At 34.8% G+C, this 19,054-nt stretch overlaps 1 protein-coding gene, 1 long non-coding RNA gene and 1 pseudogene across 3 annotated transcripts; 2 read left to right on the forward strand and 1 right to left on the reverse strand.

The window, feature by feature from the left end:
* Positions 1-446: 446 nt before the first annotated feature.
* LOC148166080 (phospholipid scramblase 1-like) lies at positions 447-14,108 on the forward strand. Its single transcript, XM_088049451.1, has 5 exons — positions 447-517; positions 576-752; positions 797-1,014; positions 13,646-13,972; positions 14,023-14,108. Exons 1-5 carry the CDS (start codon positions 481-483, stop codon positions 14,080-14,082), a joined length of 819 nt encoding a protein of 272 aa, XP_087905577.1. The 5' UTR covers positions 447-480; the 3' UTR covers positions 14,083-14,108.
* Positions 3,477-7,723, reverse strand: LOC148166081 (uncharacterized; annotated as a pseudogene). The gene is made up of 3 exons (XR_015771057.1): positions 7,632-7,723; positions 5,708-5,833; positions 3,477-5,541 (listed from the first exon to the last, which is right to left on the reverse strand). The product of XR_015771057.1 is annotated as an uncharacterized LOC148166081 (transcript).
* On the forward strand, positions 7,878-10,278 carry LOC148166082 (uncharacterized). The gene is made up of 3 exons (XR_015771058.1): positions 7,878-8,111; positions 8,164-8,370; positions 9,889-10,278. It is a non-coding gene; the product is annotated as an uncharacterized LOC148166082 (long non-coding RNA).
* Positions 14,109-19,054: the final 4,946 nt, after the last annotated feature.

Below are 19,054 nucleotides of genomic sequence, written 5' to 3' on the forward strand. Positions count from 1 at the left end.
GATTTTTCAGGAGGTCTTTTTGGAGTGATTTTCAAGGAACTTTTTCAAAGCGAAAACAACAATAATTGCTTTGAATTATATATCTATTGAAAGAGCAGTTCGAAGTCTATTATCTGTGCAAATTTCAATTAAATGAGACAAGTAGTTTACGAAAGGCGTCCAAAAAACAAAAACTTTTTTTTTCAAAAATTTTTCCAGAAATTTTGGAAATTTTCTATTTATTTTGACAATCTTCTTTAAATTTCAAGGATTCTTAGCATCGTGTTCTTTTCGATTTTTACGAAATAAAAGCAAAATTTTGTCGACCAGAGATACCATTGTTCTCCATCCGCTAGATAAACAGATAAAAATAATATTCTTCGATTTATGATTCATAATTTCCATTGCCGAAAGTCCTCCACAGATACGACCGATTTATCTCTTTTATCTCCACAAGTATTCTTTCCAAAAATCTCAAATTTATTAGTGCCAGTCGCCGCAATGGACTCCTCTAAAATTTCAACGATAGAACTGCCCCGTACGTATTTCCCCACCAACATGGAGGTACTAAAAACGCGCTTCACGTTTTCCCCCAGGAGACCCCAGCTTGACATACCCACCGCCCCCGTACGTCCCCGGACCTGTTTTACACCAACCCATGCCTCAAAACTTCCTGGCCCACCCTCCAGGACCTCCACATTGTCCTCCAGGCCTCGAGTACTTATCCATGGTCGACCAATTACTCGTCCACCAGAAGGTCGAGCTTCTGGAAGGTGAGTTAACCCCGGAAAGTCACGCTTTTAGAAGAGTCTCGTAGTGGTCACCCACTTCGTCACCGAGACGAAATTCCATATCCGCAACACTCTTGGCCAGGACGTCTACTTCGCCGCCGAAGACACCGACTGCTGCACGCGGAATTGTCTCCACGCAGTTCGGCCGTTTGATATGAGGATTTTGGACAACTACAACAACAAGGTGATGCACTTCTACCGGCCTCTAGCCTGCCAGAGTTGCTGCTTTCCGTGCTGCCTCCAAGTGAGTACCTGTCTTAAGGTCATTTAAGGCCATGTTAAACCCATGTGAAGTTCTGGGAGGTTTTCTGACTTATTTTCATAGGTATCAATTCAACTCATCTGTTTGTAATAGAATTCTATAACGATTGGCCGGAACAAAAAATAATAAAAAAATCGGCAAGTTAAATTATAATTTCATAATTCGGAAATTTCAGGTAATTTTATAAAATAGAATCAGTTCAAAATACCAGGTTACTAAAATTCTTACAATTTGGAGGTTCAAACTTTAAAACTGTCGAAGTTACGAAATTTTATAGACAAATTTTGATTTTGAGTTTGTCCTGCACATGAAAAAACTCTAAAATTCTTATTTCTTGTTCTAAAATTCCAAAATTTCATACACTTAATAGACATAGGAGTAAACATACCAAATTTGACTATTTTAACTTTAAAACTATCGAAGTTACGAAATTTTATAGACAAATTTTGATATTTTGAGTTGGTCCTGCATATGAGAAATTCTAAAATTCTTACTTCTTATTCTAAAATTCTATAATTTAATACACTAAATAAGCATCCCGAAAGAAGTAAATGTGCCAAATTTGGTGGTTCGAACTTTAAAACTGTCGAAGTTACAAAATTTTATAGACAAATTTTGATTTTGAGTTTGTTTTGCATATGAAAAAATTTTAAATTTTTATTTCATGTTCTAAAATTCTATAATTTAATACATTTAATAAGTATCTTCAAAATAGTGAATCTTCTAAATTTGAATGTTCTAACTTTAAAATTGTCGAAGTTACAAAATTTAATAGACAAATTTTGATTTTGAGTTTGTTCTGCATATAAAAAGTTTTAAAATTTGTAATTCTTGTTCTAAAATTCTATAATTTAATACACTAAATACGCATCCTGAAAGAAGTTAATGTACCAAATTTGGTGGTTCGAACTTTAAAACTGTCGAAGTTACGAAATTTAATAGACAAATTTTGATTTTGAGTTAGTCCTGTATCTAAAAAAAATTCAAAAATTCTTATTTTTTGTTTTAAAATTCCATAATTTCATACACTCAATAAACATCTTCAAAGGAGTAAATATACCAAATTTGACTATGTTAACTTTAAAACTGTAGGAGTTACGAAATTTAATAGACAAATTTTGATTTTAAGTAAGTCTTGCATATGAAAATTTTTAAAATTATTACTTCTTGTTCTAAAATTCTATAATTTAATACACTTAATAAGCATCTCCAAACTAGTAAATATACCAAATTTGACTATTTTAACTTTAAAACTTTAGGAGTTACGAAAATTGATAAACAAATTTTGATTTTAAGTTAGTCCTACATATAAAAAATTTTAAACTTTAACTTCTTGTTCTAAAATTCTATAATTTATTACACTTAATAAGCATTTCCAAACTAGCAAATAAATTTAATTGTTATAACTTTAAAACTGTCAATGTTTTGGAATTTAAGGAATTTTGAGTTTGTCCTTCCGACATAAAAAAATTCTAAAATTATTACTTCTTGTTCTAAAATTCTATAATTTAATACACTAAATAAGAATGCTGAAAGAAGTAAATGTACCAAATTTGGTGGTTCGCACTTTAAAATTATCGAAGTTACGAAATTTTATAGACAAATTTTGATTTTGAGTTAGTCCTACATATAAAAAATTCTAAAATTCTTACTTCTTGTTTTAAAATTCTATAATTTAATACCCTAAATAAGCATGCTGAAAGAAGTAAATGTACCAAATTTGGTGGTTCAAACTTTAAAACTGCTGAAGTTACGAAATTTTATAGACAAATTTTAATTTTAGTTAGTCCTGCATATGAAAAATTTTAAAATTTTTATTTCTTGATCTAAAATTCTATAATTTCATACACTTCTTCTTTAATACACTTCTTCAAAATGATGAATCTTCCAAATTTCAATGTTCTAACTTTAAAACGGTCAAAGTTACGAAATTTAATAGACAAATTTTGATTTTGAGTTAGTCCTGAATATGAAAGATTAAAAAATTTTTATTTCTTCTTGTAATTTTAATTCTTCTTATATAATTTAGTACACTTAATAAGCATCTTCAAAATAGTGAGTTTTCCTTTACCCCATAAAAGAATATACATACCTTAGTCGAGATTCATTGATGAATATTCCTTTATTTTTCATTACCATTCTACCCTCGATTTTCAACACCCCAATATTTACAGAGTCAATCTATTCTTATAGCATCTCCTCTTTAACGACAGCTTACACCGTTTATTGGTATGTCTTCGACTCATAGCCCTTTGGTCAATTGACAGAATAACAGGTCATTATTGTGTGAAAAGTTGATTTTGTGACATTTTATTTCAAACTTTTTACCAAAATATTTTATTATTAATACAATATACAATGATTCTTAGATTATTTTATCAACTAACTGAAATGAAAATACATACACCTAATAAACAAAAAAAAAGAAAATATCTAAAGAAAACTTATTTGTTGCTACATACAATTTTTGCTCTGTTTATATCAATATTGTCGACTAAGTAATGCGCTGCCACATCCAAGTTTTTTTTTAAACACAACCCAACATAGATTTTGGTTCTAACATATTTATACTCGTCTTTGTCAAAAATCTTATAATAATTTTTTTCAATAATTTGTTCAAGCGCAGCTCTTGAATTTTCCTTTGCTTTATCCTCCTTGAGAAATTTTAATTCCAATATGAGTCCACCTGTTCCACGAGTCACACATATGTCACACTCGTTTTTTCTTCCATGTTTCTCTTTTCCCTTACTTTGAGAACCTGTCTTGGCCTCGCGTGGATAAAACTTCTTCAGTTCGTCGGTATCTCGCAACTCTTCTGATACTTTCACAACTGCCCTACTAGACTGTGTTGTGAAAAGCTTGTTATTATATGTTAAAAAAAACAGGATGTGATGTAACTCTGGTTCATTAAATGGAATTACCGCATCACCTGAGAAAAGAAGTGAAACCGCATTAACAAGGTTGCGTATTGCTTCTTCACATTTTTCAGTTGCCCCTTCCTCAGATTCCTCTATTTCACCTTTTTCTTCATTCTTATTTGCTTGTTCATTACTATTTGTTAATAGCAGTCGATTCAGTGCTTCTATGTATCTCTCTATATTCTCAGGTTTGAGCTTATATTTGGTTTCAAAAAGCGACTGAGTGTAACATTTACGTTGGATTTCCGTCTTAATCTCAAAGTATGGGATCTTTAGTACTACAGTATCCCCATACTTCTCAACTGCATTCAACAAACCCTCATCCCACAGTAGCTGCAAGAAGAAATCCACTTGTTTCTCATTCAACTTTGTAGATCGAAAAGAAATCGTATTTTTCAACTCCAATATATTATCAACGTCTGCCTCAGCTACCACTATTATAGAATTCTCGCCATTAATAAGTTCGTTGATTCTCTTATATATCTCGTGATGCACAAGCAATTTTTCTAAAAAAGCCTGAGTTAGGCCAATAAGTGTCAAACATTTTATTTCCTTGTTCAAAACTCTTGCTCAAATAGTTTAGAACAGACCAGCTACTGTAAATCGTTGCCCCATCTTCATTTAACGTTTGGTATCCATTATACCACTTTTTAACACCATCAAAATCATTCACTGCTTGCAATGCAGCATTCTCCAACAGATTTTGTACTTCTTGTTCTGTGAATCCATATATTTCAGAAATATGTTTTGTTTGGAGGAACAGAGCATGATATTGATTGTTTATCTCCCAGGGATATGTGCCTGAAAAGAGAACACAAGAACTAACTAATGAACGTTCCAAAAAATCGTTATCCTTCAAGCCTGCTGACAACATACTCATAAGAAGACGCATGAGGAATTTCAGGGTCTCATTTCCCACCTTGTCTGTAATAGCTTTCATAATGGGCGGGTCGGCCTCGTCTACAAGTATAACAACTTTCTTGTTAAAGTGAGTGTACAAGATTCTAGACAAGAATTGCAAAGCTATTCTTACATTCCTTGCAGTGAGTTGCTCCAACCTATTACGATCACAATATTTCAAAAATAGTTCGATGTCCTCCAGTTTCTTATTTTTGAAGCTCTTAGAACCGTCAGGAGCTGTTTCAAGCAGATACAGATGCTTTTTGAATGTCTCACTAATAGCATCCCTTAGGGAGTCTAAAACATCTGATTCTGTTTTACCTTCCACACATTTAAGACTCAACGAAATCACAGGATATTGACCGCAATGTTGCTTAACAAATCGACCATGCTTTTGACCTAGCTTTAATTCCATAAACATCTTGTAATTATCAGAACTCTCTGGATTTGAAATTGGCCTTCCATCTTTATCCACTATTATCATCAAAAATACCTCGAGCATATTCATAAATGTTGATTTTCCAAAGCCCCTCGGGGCTGTTATCTGGACCCCAGATGCTGGAAGTTCAAATAAACGTTTTATGCCCTCGCTCTTATCTACAAAGGTGAGTTTTGTTCTGACGACGTTAAAGTCCTCTGTAGTTAAATCGGCGACATCTGATGCTTTTAATGAATCTGGTATATGCAATTCCTGTAAAGAAAATAAAAAAAAAAACATTAATTTAACGAGCAATAAACCACACTTACTTACATATGCATGAAAAACAATAAATCAGCAAAACGAATCAAAGCACATGTAAAACAAAGACAAAAAACTACATTGCCCTAATTATCTTGATCAATCAATTCGTTATTACCTCTGGTGGTCTATTATCGGTAGTTACAATTTGGGCGCCATCAGTTTTTTCTTTGTCATGATCCCGGTTGACAGATTCACCCTCCGTATTCATTATTCTTCTTCTTTTCTTGTCTCTCATCCATGTCTATAATAGAAGTATTAGTAATGAAGAAATAAATTAATAAACATTAATAGGCGCTATTGCGATTTTATTGGATTATTAATATATGTATGTAATAATAAAACACATAATAATAGTGGAACTAAACCGTTTTGGAAAGATTGCTTGAAATGTCATGTTTTACCCTGTAATTGCGTGTGTTCCTATAAATCTCCTATTTTTAGTAATCATATTTCGTAAATAACATGAGATAATAACATGAAAAGCACTTATGGCGGAGTTCAAAAACTCCTAAGAGATATCGAGCCAAATGCGGTGTATGTTCATTGTGCTGCTCACAATTTAAGATGTTTCTAATTTCAGTATCCTGCAACCTGTCACTTTGCAAAATTTAAATGATAACGATTTGTTAGAAAAAGCTTTAGTATTTGTCAATTTGTAGAAAAAAGTTAATATCGATTTCGTTTGCAAAGGAAATTCTTAATTTTCGATCCGCTTTTCGACATCTTCTATAGGAGAACTCGCTGACTTATTAATTATCAAGAATCATTTTATGTCTTCAAGCTTTTCTGAAGTCTGCACTGCATTTCTGCTATTTATTACCATCCCTCTAACTACGGCTAGTGCCGAGCGATCATTTTCAAAATTGAAATTGACAAAAACTTATCTAAGAAATGGGACAGGAAAGGTTAAGCAGCTTAGCTGTTTTGTCCATCCAACATTCCATGGCCCGGAATTTGAACTTCGATGACGTAATTAACACTTTTGCTGAACAAAAAGCCAGAAAAAAAGAATTTTAATTATTTAAATTTGATTCTAAGACAAACGTAATTTCAGTTAAATTATTAGGTAATTGTTATAATTATAACGTTCGTATGTACAGCCGGGGAGAAAAAATCTTAAGACGTGAATGTCATTTAACTGTCGCATGGTGTAAAACCCCACTTAGAATTACTAACCTTAATTTTTGCATTGTCAATTTTCACAGTTTTAATTTTTTAATTTCTAAATACACTGAATTTCCAATATTGCAAGAACCTGAATGTAAATTATACCGCTCTGTTCTAAAGAGATTATTCTAATTTTATCGACTTTAAATACTTCATTCATGATAATTTTTAATTACAACTTGTCAATACTTTGGTGTTTTAAATGTCAGTAATGACAATGACAGTAATGTACAGACTACACTCAAATTTTTGAAACGCCAGAAAAATGACGTCTAAGATTTTGTTGTTCGCGGCTGCACCTATTTCACGTAGTGAAATTTTTTATTTATTATAAAATAAAAAATACCTACTGTCATTAGTTGAGCTTGAAAGACAAACTAAAAAATGAGAGCAATAAATGAAGAAACTCAAAAATTGTAAATTAAACGGAAAGTCAAGTATTGTTTGATTTGGACAACTTTTCTCGATCATGAAACTAGCAAACTAAGAATGGAAATAACTTACAGTACGAGTCAGCTTTAGGCAGATATTTCCTCTGCGATATTTAAAAACCTTTACAAAAACATAAATTCAGATAATTGCCTACCTGTACCTAGTTTTAGGTTAAGTACAACACGTGTTACAACTTCCCAGCAATAGTATAATAAATACAATTATTCTAGTTATTAATTACTACCATGTTTTGGACGTGAAAGCAATGTTTTTCTTTTATCACACTGAAAAATGGTAATAACAATGTACCACGTTCGTTGGTCAGGATTCAGTTATTTGATTTACTTTAATTTTAGACACAAGCGTTGAAAATGAACAGAATTTCAGATGAATTATATTTTACTTATAACATTTAATAAACATCAAGACATTTTACTTACACCGTAAGTTCAAATTTGCGAACACTAAAGAAAAATAACACACTCCAACCGCCAATGTCAACTGACAAGTTAAATGGAAACTGTATTATCGACTGAAACAGCGTCGCGTGCCAAGGTTACTGAAGTTTTGAGCCAATAGAAGCAGGCCTCTGAAACTGGCGCGAATACGTCATCGGAAAGCTCTTTTAAATTCCGATTGATTTTTTTCATTGCTATTATTATTTAAAACAGCACTCTGATGTTTCTACAAGAACTTTGTTAAATAACAATGGCGATCAACAATGTTTTTACATCGCAAAACAATTGACAGAACTTTCTTGTGACGTCATTTATGGTCGCACGTCCCTAGCAACCAAAAGAGGGTGGAGTTTCAGCCTTTGTAACGAGCAAACCTGCTTAATTTAGGAACCTTGAGTAAAAGGGGCGTCTGAACCACCAAAATGTTTTATAAAACAGAAACTTTGATTTAGTGACCTTAATGTAAACTAAACTCACATAAAATTTTGTCAAATAACCAAATGTCAATTTCTAGAAAGACAATGATGCCAACCGTTTCAAACTTAATTCCCCAAGATTCCAATCTTAAATAAACAAACAACTGTGAAAGCATAGAAATTCGTTGCAACGGACATGTTGCCATTCTATCACTAAACATCTGTGGTTCTGTCAAACTGTCAAAACTAGATGTCAAACTTGCGTCAAGTGCACAAATGGCAAACCATTATGAAGTCCCAAATTGGTAAGTATCGCCCCCCAGAGCCCGAATCCCTTCTAATTCTTCCTAAAAGAAAGCCCCCAGGTAATCATGCACAATCGGGACCTGACATGTGCGCATGCGCCCGCGTACTGCGATCGGGCACGAAGACAGCTTTGTTGCCAAGTTGCCTCAAATACAAGAAAGATTCAGACTGCGTCATAGGGGGCTGCATAATCTCAGGCAGAACGTGACAACACAAAATGTCTTTTCCAGGCTCATGTTCATGTACTAAACTGAAAAAACTGTATAAAAGTTCCACACTGAGGATCGAACCTACTATACATCGCTTTTTTCCAGACTGGTGAAAATTGTTTCAAATTCAAATTCAAACTCAAATTGATTTTTTTTCTGTCGGGGATAAGTAATCTAATGTCACTCTAAAGATATTCATGGTACTTTATGTAGTTGTTAAAGGCTAATCCCTGGTCGTACTGCCTTACTAAGCTTACAATAAATTGAAATTTGATTACATTTCTGGTTGACACACCCACAACGCTGTTGCTTACTACTTCGGTGTTTTTGTCCCATTTTACGCTGAAAGGAGAAAAGTTTCAAAAACCCTAACTATTTTTAGCGCAAAACAAGAACCGTCAAAATTAATTTGTCAAAGTAATGACATTAACGAAATCCCCAATTTGTGAGATACAAAGCCATTTGTCTCTCATCTAATAACAATTATTTAGTAAAAAACATTCGTTCAAAAAAACAAATTTACGCTTAAACATTCTTTTTCTATCGAATTGCACGATGCGTGGAAAAACACTACCAATTGCAGATGTAATGTTCAATTGTAGTGTTTAAAGGAATCAAACGAAAAATTTTATTAACGTTCAGAATAATTTTGCCCTTCCATCCTTTCATTTTTGTTATAATTTGAATTAAAATTTACGTTTGAAAGTCTGTTTTAAACTTTAAAAACTAGATACACGATAAAATAGCAGCAAATAGTAGTAAGAAAAGTGTTTTTCAGCTCGTGAAAAGTTAATTAAGTCGCTGCATTCGTTAATTCAACCCCTTTGTAGTCATTCGAAAACCATCATTTTTCATTACTTGTAGAACAATCTACTATGAATTCATACGGAGTCCATTTATTCCAATAATTAACGAGTTTTAAAAATCAAAAGTAAATTCAAAATTATAATAATCTTAATTGAGAAACCGGGTTTTATTGGGCGGTTAAAATTAGGGTTGCTAGATTTGATTTATGTATGTGGCAAGAAGTGAGTAATACCTTCACGCTATTATTTTTCCTTCTTCTGGGAATTATTTTATAAACAACCTGCTTTTACACAACTCTTTATACATGCAACCGCACCTCTAAACTCAAACGATTTGGCAACGTTGCAGGCCGTCTGTACCCGAACGCTGTCAAAAATGTCAGCCGTCATTTTTCAGGTCCCGATTCTGCATGATTACCAGCCCCCAAAACCCTAGCGTAGTTCCTTCCCCAAAAACCCGCGCCCCACTGACAGTTGTTTGAGGTTATGTTGACTTTTCCAGGGCAGGCAAACCCCCCGTGGGTCTGCATTTGGACGTCCTCAAAGGCGAAAAACTACAATATATTGTGCCTAATATTATACGTATAGAGAAGTAACAAATTATGATTACAGACATCAATTTTAAAAATTCAAAATTCGCGCCAAAATGTTTACTGTTCGAAAGGTGTTTCTACAATATGTGCCTACAAAAACACTATTTTCCATCTTTTCACATTACAAGTGTTATCAAAAACCTCAATGTATTATTAGCACGCTTAACAAACGTCCTTAAAGCTGTGACACTGACAGTGTCAATGTCTTGAAGCCCGACATTCAGATTTTCAAAGCATACTGGCCATCAATCGACATTTTCAAGTTCGTCCTTGGGCCCACGGAGTAATCGTCGCGACACGGCGCCACCAAATAAAATTTAAAAAAAAATAAAAACGCTACATTATTTAAAATCCACATCTGCCACAATTTTTGATAAAGGTTCCTCTTTCTAATTATGTATAAATATACAATTTTTGGCGTTTTTTAGATTTGTTCAAATTTTAAAGCCGAAATTTATTTTTGCTCAAAAAGCAAAATTGCGTTCAAAATTGAGGAAACTACTCCTTGTTAAGAACCTATACCTCCGTGCAAATTTTAGTGGCGGAAGGTGTATGTGAGCGCGCAGTGTATGTAGACTTTAGGGTAATTAGCGGCCGTTGGCAATACGGTTAAAGTGGGGTGGAGTGGGGCACTGTCAAAATAAATTTGTTTACTATAACCTGAAAAGTTTTTAATTTTATGTAATTTCACGTAGACTTCGCGTATACACTCTGATAAGTTGGTTCAAAAACAATCCACGGTAGAGCCATTCCACATCCCGAGTTTCACTACGTGCGCCTAAAGAAAAGCATTATTTTTCATTTATTGTTGTACTGAACACATCATCTATTGACTCTGGTGATGTCTTTTACAAAAACGAGGACTTTTTTGAAATTACGACCAAAGTATTGCTGGTACTATCTTCATTCGATTCATGCGATTAATACGAACAACGAACTAGAAGAACTTGCTGATGATGATAACCATTTCGTATATCGAGCTACTTTACACTTTCTAGGTTTAACGAAAAACTATGCCACTATTCAAGTTTTTGTCAAAATTCAGAAATTCCTAATTTGTATTAACAGGCATTATCACATTTCAAACTGTTCATTTTAAACAATAGCACCACTACATTTGTATCCTTAATAAATGTCTCGACTACCTAATTTGTTGTGAAGTTAAAGTCCTAAACTTTTAATCACAATGGAATAAAAAGCAATACCACTTTATTTGTAATACAATTCATCGAAAATTGATAAACTTCATCGTTGTTATTATTTCTGTCAAGGGTCTGTCATCTGATGACAAGATGATGACAACACCAGTGCCAACATACAGTCGTAAAACTACCCTTTCACAGTACAACCCAATACATAAATTCTGTCAAATTTCGTGTACAGTCCCAAAATTTGGACGAATAATGACCTTGAAATGTGGTATTCAAAATAAATGAGGTTTAAAAGATGGGACCATTTTGTACGACTAAATGGTTATAGTAAACGGTATTACTTGAACATTTTAAGGTTTGGAAATAGTAGATCTCGAGTTACAGTTTAAAATTTTATTCTGTCAAAAACGACAAATCGGCTTGAAAATCGAGAAAATTAAAAGAGGGGACCATTTTGTATGAGTAAAACAAAGTAATGTGTGGTTTCGTTAATTTTTTTTAAAGTGCGGAAATAGTAGATCTCGAGTTATAAATATTGGGTATTGCGGATGCCGTGGACAAATCACAAGATAATGTTGAAAATGTGATTTTTTTTTAATACCTATGTAAGACAACATAAACAGTTATTATATAGCCTTTGGAAGTAAAAAAAAATATAACCCAAATCTACCTGGAAGTTCAGACCTAGCCTTTGAATGTTCTAAAAAATAACGAAGTTACGAAATTTAATTGACAAATTTTGATTTTGAGTTATACTTTTCCAAGTTGAGACTCGTTTTTATGAGGGTACGTCTTTGTGTAAAAGTTAAATGCCTCTACAATGCAGACCATAAATTGTGGTTGCAACTCATCACTAGGGTTCGACCAGGACCGCATCGGACCCAACAGTGCTTTTGGTGGCAACTCTTCGATCAAATACGATCAAAACTTTTTTTGTCATGATTTAAATGCTGTTGATGTGTCCAATGATAATTTGACAAAAGTTTGCTAATTAGCGTAATGATGCTGTACATTGGATAAGGATAAAATTAGTTTTAAATTAGATTAAACTGTTTAATCATCGCTCTGGTAATGGTAGGATTGCTATTAAAACACGCGTCAACATTTTTTGACGAAATTTGGTGTTTGGAAATATGTAAATTGTATTTTTGATAAAAAAAATTTTGTCAACACCAAGATTTGATCCAACAATTTTCTGTATCTGAAACTGTACTATCACAAGAGTTAGTTTATCTCAATTTCTGTAGCCAAGCACAAGGGCAACATTTGGTGAAAAATTTGGAAAAAAAGATTTTGTACAAATAATAATTTAATGACGTTTGCCAGGTACAAAAGTTTGCTTGAACTCTATTCAAATAGTCTTAGAAAAACTTTCTCCTCTTGTCTTGTTGTAAAATTTAGAGATGACGTTTGCCAGGTACAAAAGTTTGCTTGAACTCTATTCAAATAGTCTTAGAAAAACTTTCTCCTCTTGTCTTGTTGTAAAATTTAGAGATAATTCCATAATACCCTCAACCCGTTGGTAAATCCTAATAAGGGCAAGTTTTAAGGGATAATCAGGTAGTCTTGAGCAAACTTTCTATTTTCACGTAGAAGTTTATTTCTCGTTCGTACTCAGTGCAGTAAAGAGCTTTTTTTTGGTGTTCGGTTGCGTTCTGTTTGTTTGTTTGTTTTTCTGGTTGTGATTTTACTAAAACAGTCTTTTTCAAGACTCCTTGATAGATGAATATGCAAAAGAACAGGGCCACATCGTTCTTCGTCTTCCGCCATACTACTGTGTTCTCAACTCAATCGAGTTGATTTGGAGCACATTAAAAAGATCAATTAGAAGAAAAAATACTTTCCCGACGCTAAGCTCAAAAGTTGTAGATTTAATTCGCCAAGAAGCTGCAGATATAACGTCGGAAACTTGGAAAAATCGTATCAGGCATGTTGTCGATGTAGAGAATACTTTTGTGTCGCCAAATTTTACACCTTTTGTAATTAATTTAGAAGAAGATAGCGATGACTCTGTAAGTAATTATGATTCCGATTAATTGTTTCAATTATTTGTTTTTTTTTTGTTTTAATATACAAATTATACTAATCAGGGATTTATTTTATTTAGTAAATTTTAAAATGAAAGGAGAAAACCAAAAAAAAATTGCGGTCCGGTCCTGGCTTGAGACCTCTCGGACTACCTAAGAACTAATTTATGACAGGGTTCTTTACAACCTCGAAACCACTGCTAATGTTTGCGGTAATCGTTATTGCAGGGCCATAATAACGAGTCTCAACTTGGAAAAGTATAGTCCTATATATGAAAAATTCTAAAAATCTAACTTCTTCAATTATTAGGGACAAATTTAACATTGGGCAAATTGCTTTGGGGACGAATTGACGGGGGCAAACTGTCAGGGACGAATAAAGTTATATTAAATAGAAGACAATTTCATGAAAATCGCAATTTTCACCAAAAGTGTAGTTAGAACCTTGTCATTCCTGTCTTAACACCCCGAAAATCCCGCGTTTGTAGAACCTGGAGGTGTCGGCACCCCCCGGAAACGTCATCGGGACCGTCGAGCAAGAGTGGAGTCTTATCTACCCGAACTTCCGGGTGAAGAACGCGGCCGGAGAGACAGTCTTCAAGATAAGTGGCCCGTTCTTCACCTGCAGCTGCGGGAATGACGTGGATTTTCACATCACCAGAGCTGATGGGGGTGAGGACGTGGGGAAGATCTCCAAGCAGTGGGCCGGGTTGGTCCAAGAAGCGTTCACGGAGGCTGACAACTTCGGGATTCGATTTCCGGTGGATTTGGATGTGAAGATGAAAGGGGTGCTGCTGGGGGCGCTGTTTTTGATTGTAAGTGAAGGGGGAGGGTGGTGCTTGGACTAACGTTGGAGGATTTGCAGAATTTCATGTACTACGAGAAGAGGGGGGACCAGAGGCGGCACCATCACCGGCGGCACTAGTGCAAAAGGTCGAAAAAAATAATAAAAACTGATTTTTTGACAATTTTGTGTTGTTTTTTTTAAGAGGCGATTAGAGTCGCTAGGGGACCAAACGATATTAAAAATAAACTTTATAAATCCCACGGATGTTTTCATAACTTATAATTCTTCTTATCAGTAGAAGAATTTCGCGGCGACAAATTTTCCGCTTGCATTTTCCCAATCAGTTACAATTAAAAATGTAAGAAAACGAAGAATTCGATCCTCCAGGTAAGAAACCGCAACACTTAAATCTTTCCATGGTCTTAAAAAATGGTACAATGGTAAACACCACCTGCAAATTCTTTTACTCCCATTGGAGATAACATTTCGCTGGTGAATCGCATTCCTTTGCAATTACGCATGTGTTTAGTCTGCTTTTATTCTTCGCTCAGTCATCGAATTGTTCTTGCAAAGTGCAGAAGTAATTCCTTTGAGATGTTTGGTAAGTTTGGCTAAATTTTGCAGATTTTCCGATTCCTCCAGTGTCTCTAAGTTTGTGTTTTCACAGAGCAAACTTCCTCAAATTCCAAGCTGCGGTTAGCTATGGGCTCTTGGGTCTAGGGTAGAAAGAGTTGTCCCATAATGTTGCAATTTTGCACACATGTTTTCCTTGGCCCCAATATACCGTAAAAAAAAAATCAACCCCAAATTCCAAAATTTAAGGGTGGCATGTTAGGGGTAGGGGGTTGAAAACAAGAAAAAGTTGTGTTTTTTATTTTTTTTGAACTCTCCAAGTGCTTCAAAGCCCTTATGTCAAATTTGGCGTTTCTAGGAGGATTATGGGACTCACAATAAATTTATTAAAATTTAACGAAATTGTCAAAATTATGGGTAAGGACTTGATTTGTAACGGATAAACTAGCGCAAAAATTTTGAAAAAATTCACGAACACATTGGAGATCAAAACAAACTAGAAAAAAAATATGCCATAAATTTTGCCCATTATTAAGGGGGTGCATTGGGGTGAAGGGGTTGTTTTTTTTAAGAAAACAAAAATGTAATTACCACACGTTTTCGACGTCAGCCAAAGGCATCTAATCTGAAAATCTCGTATTTTTTGCTCAAAGTTTACAATTTATCCAGATAAGGGGGTTTTGTAAAAGCGCATCCTGGAACTCGGCGGCGATTAATAAGTGTCAAGTTTACCACGAAAAAAACGTTCAAAAATTCTGAAAAAATTCAGATGTGCTAGGTTGATTAAGGTGATAAGGAAAAAAAATACTTCACTATTTTAGGCCTTCAGGAAAGGGGTGAAATGGGGTGAGGGGTGGTTTTTTTCGACCAAAATAAAAAAATTACGTACACGTTATTTTGGTTTCTACTAACAGAATCCTCCTCTAAAATTTCATATTTTTTTCTCCAAGTTTGGTTTCAACCCCAAAAGTGGACTTGGAAAATAATCTTTCGAAATCGGCCACCTGTGGGCTGTTGGGTCTAGCCATGTTAGAGTGGATCGAAAATTCTGAAAAAAATCAGGTATACTAGGTTGACTGGGCTAATAAAGAAAAAAAATACTCCACAATTTTAGGCTTCCAGGAAAGGGGTGTAATGGGGTGAGGGGTAGTTTTTTTCAACTAAATCGAAAAAGTAACTAGCACGTTATTTTGCTTTTTAATATCAGGATCTCCCTACTAAATTTCGTAATTTTTCTCCAAATTTTGTTTCAACCCCAAGAGTGGACTTTGAAAATAAATCTCGGGAAACCTGCCGCCTATGGGCTATTGGGTCTAGCCCTGTTAGAGTGGCTCGAAAATTCTGAAAAAATTCAGCTATACTAGGTTGACTAAGCTAATAAAGAAAAAAAATACTTCACAATTTTAGGCCTCCAGGAAAGGGGTGAAATGGGGTGAGGGGTGGTTTTTTTCAACTAAATTGAAAAAGTAACTAGCAGGTTGTTTCGCTTTTTAATAGCAGGATCTCCCTACAAAATTTCGTAATTTTTCACCCAACTTTGTTTCAACCCCAAGAGTGGACTTTGAAAATAAATCTCCCGAAATCTGCCGCCTATGGGCTATTGGGTCTAGCCCTGTTAGAGTAGTTCGAAAATTCTGAAAAAATTCAACTATACTAGGTTGACTAAGCTAATAAAGAAAAAAAATACTTTACAATATTAGGCCTACAGGAAAGGGGTGAAATGGGGTGAGGGGTAGTTTTTTTCAACTAAATTGAAAAAGTAACTAGCAGGTTGTTTCGCTTTTTAATAGCAGGATCTCCCTACAAAATTTCGTAATTTTTCTTCAAATTTTGTTTCAACCCCAAGAGTGGACTTTGAAAATAAATCTCCGGAAACCTGCCGCCTATGGGCTATTGGGTCTAGCCCTGTTAGAGTGGCTCGAAAATTCTGAAAAAATTCAGCTATACTAGGTTGACTAAGCTAATGAAGAAAAAAAATACTTCACAATTTTAGGCCTCCAGGAAAGGGGTGAAATGGGGTGAGGGGTGGTTTTTTTCAACTAAATTGAAAAAGTAACTAGCAGGTTATTTCGCTTTTTAATAGCAGGATCTCCCTACAAAATTTCGTAATTTTTCACCCAACTTTGTTTCAACCCCAAGAGTGGACTTTGAAAATAAATCTCCCGAAATCTGCCGCCTATGGGCTATTGGGTCTAGCCCTGTTAGAGTGGCTCGAAAATTCTGAAAAAATTCAGGTATACTAGGTTGACTGGGCTAATAAAGAAAAAAAATACTCCAGAATTTTAGGCCTCCAGGAAGGGGGTGAAATGGGGTGAGGGGTAGTTTTTTTCAACTGAATTGAAAAAGTAACTAGCACGTTATTTTGCTTTTTAATAGCAGGATCTCCCTACAAAATTTCGTAATTTTTCACCCAACTTTGTTTCAACCCCAAGAGTGGACTTTGAAAATAAATCTCCCGAAATCTGCCGCCTATGGGCTATTGGGTCTAGCCCTGTTAGAGTGGCTCGAAAATTCTGAAAAAATTCAACTATACTAGGTTGACTAAGCTAATAAAGAAAAAAAATACTTTACAATATTAGGCCTACAGGAAGGGGGTGAAATGAGGTGAGGGGTAGTTTTTTTCAACTGAATTGAAAAAGTAACTAGCACGTTATTTTGCTTTTTAATAGCAGGATCTCCCTACAAAATTTCGTAATTTTTCTCCAAATTTTGTTTCAACCCCAAGAGTGGACTTTGAAAATAAATCTCCGGAATCCTGCCGCCTATGGGCTATTGGGTCTAGCCCTGTTAGAGTAGTTCGAAAATTCTGAAAAAATTCAGGTGTGCTAGGTTGTCTGAGGTAATAAAGAAAAAAAATTCTTCATAATTTTAGGCCTCCAGGAAGGGGGTGAAATGGGGTGAGGGGTAGTTTTTTTCAACTAAATGGAAAAAGTAACTGGCACGTTATTTTGCTTTTTAATAGCAGGATCTCCCTACAAAATTTCGTAATTTTTCTCCAAATTTTGTTTCAACCCCAAGAGTGGACTTTGAAAATAAATCTCCGGAATCCTGCCGCCTATGAGCTATTGGGTCTAGCCCTGTTAGAGTGGCTCGAAAATTCTGAAAAAATTCAGCTATACTAGGTTGACTGAGCTAATGAAGAAAAAAAATACTCCACAATTTTAGGCCTACAGGAAAGGGGTGAAATGGGGTGAGGGGTAGTTTTTTTCAACTAAATTGAAAAAGTAACTAGCACGTTATTTTGCTTTTTAATAGCAGGATCTCCCTACAAAATTTCGTAATTTTTCTTCAAATTTTGTTTCAACCCCAAGAGAGTGGACTTTGAAAATAAATCTCCCGAAATCTGCCGCCTATGGGCTATTGGGTCTAGCCCTGTTAGAGTGGCTCGAAAATTCTGAAAAAATTCAGGTATACTTGGTTGACTGAGCTAATGAAGAAAAAAAATACTTCAGAATTTTAGGCCTCCAGGAAGGGGGTGAAATGGGGTGAGGGGAAGTTTTTTTCAACTAAATTGAAAAAGTAACTGGCACGTTATTTTGCTTTTTAATAGCAGGATCTCCCTAAAAAATTTCGTAATTTTTCACTCAACTTTGTTTCAACCCCAAGAGTGGACTTTGAAAATAAATCTCCCGAAATCTGCCGCCTATGGGCTATTGGGTCTAGCCATGTTGGAGTAGTTCGAAAATTCTGAAAAAATTCAGGTGTGCTAGGTTGTCTGAGCTAATGAAGAAAAAAAATACTCCACAATTTTAGGCCTTCAGGAAGGGGGTGAAATGGGGTGAGGGGTAGTTTTTTTCAACTTAATAGAAAAAGTGAATAACACGTTATTCTGATTTTTAATAGCAAGATCTCCCTACAAAATTTCGTAATTTTTCACCCAACTTTGTTTCAACCCCAAGAGTGGACTTTGAAAATAAATCTCCCGAAATCTGCCGCCTATGGGCTATTGGGTCTAGCCATGTTGGAGTAGTTCGAAAATTCTGAAAAAATTCAGGTGTGCTAGGTTGTCTGAGCTAATGAAGAAAAAAAATACTCCACAATTTTAGGCCTTCAGGAAGGGGGTGAAATGGGGTGAGGGGTAGTTTTTTTCAACTTAATAGAAAAAGTGAATAACACGTTATTCTGATTTTTAATAGCAAGATCTCCCTACAAAATTTCGTAATTTTTCACCCAACTTTGTTTCAACCCCAAGAGTGGACTTTGAAAATAAATCTCCCGAAACCAGCCGCCTATGGGCTATTGGGTCTAGCCATGTTAGAGTTGCTCGAAAATTCTGAAAAAATTCAGGTATACTAGGTTGACTGAGCTAATGAAGAAAAAAAATACTCCAGAATTTTAGGCCTTCAGGAAGGGGGTGAAATGGGGTGAGGGGTAGTTTTTCTCAATTAAATCGAAAAAGTAACTAGCAGGTTAATTTGCTTTTTAAAAGCAGGATCTCCCTACAAAATTTCGAAATTTTTCAACAAATTTTGTTTCAACCCCAAGAGTGGACTTTGAAAATAAATCTCCCGAAAGCAGCCGCCTATGGGCTATTGGG

This window comes from Gnatocerus cornutus, unplaced genomic scaffold (genome assembly GCF_029298725.1).
Source record: "Gnatocerus cornutus isolate USDA-ARS CGAHR unplaced genomic scaffold, icGnaCorn1.1 ctg00000028.1, whole genome shotgun sequence".
Lineage (NCBI taxonomy): Eukaryota > Metazoa > Arthropoda > Insecta > Coleoptera > Tenebrionidae > Gnatocerus > Gnatocerus cornutus.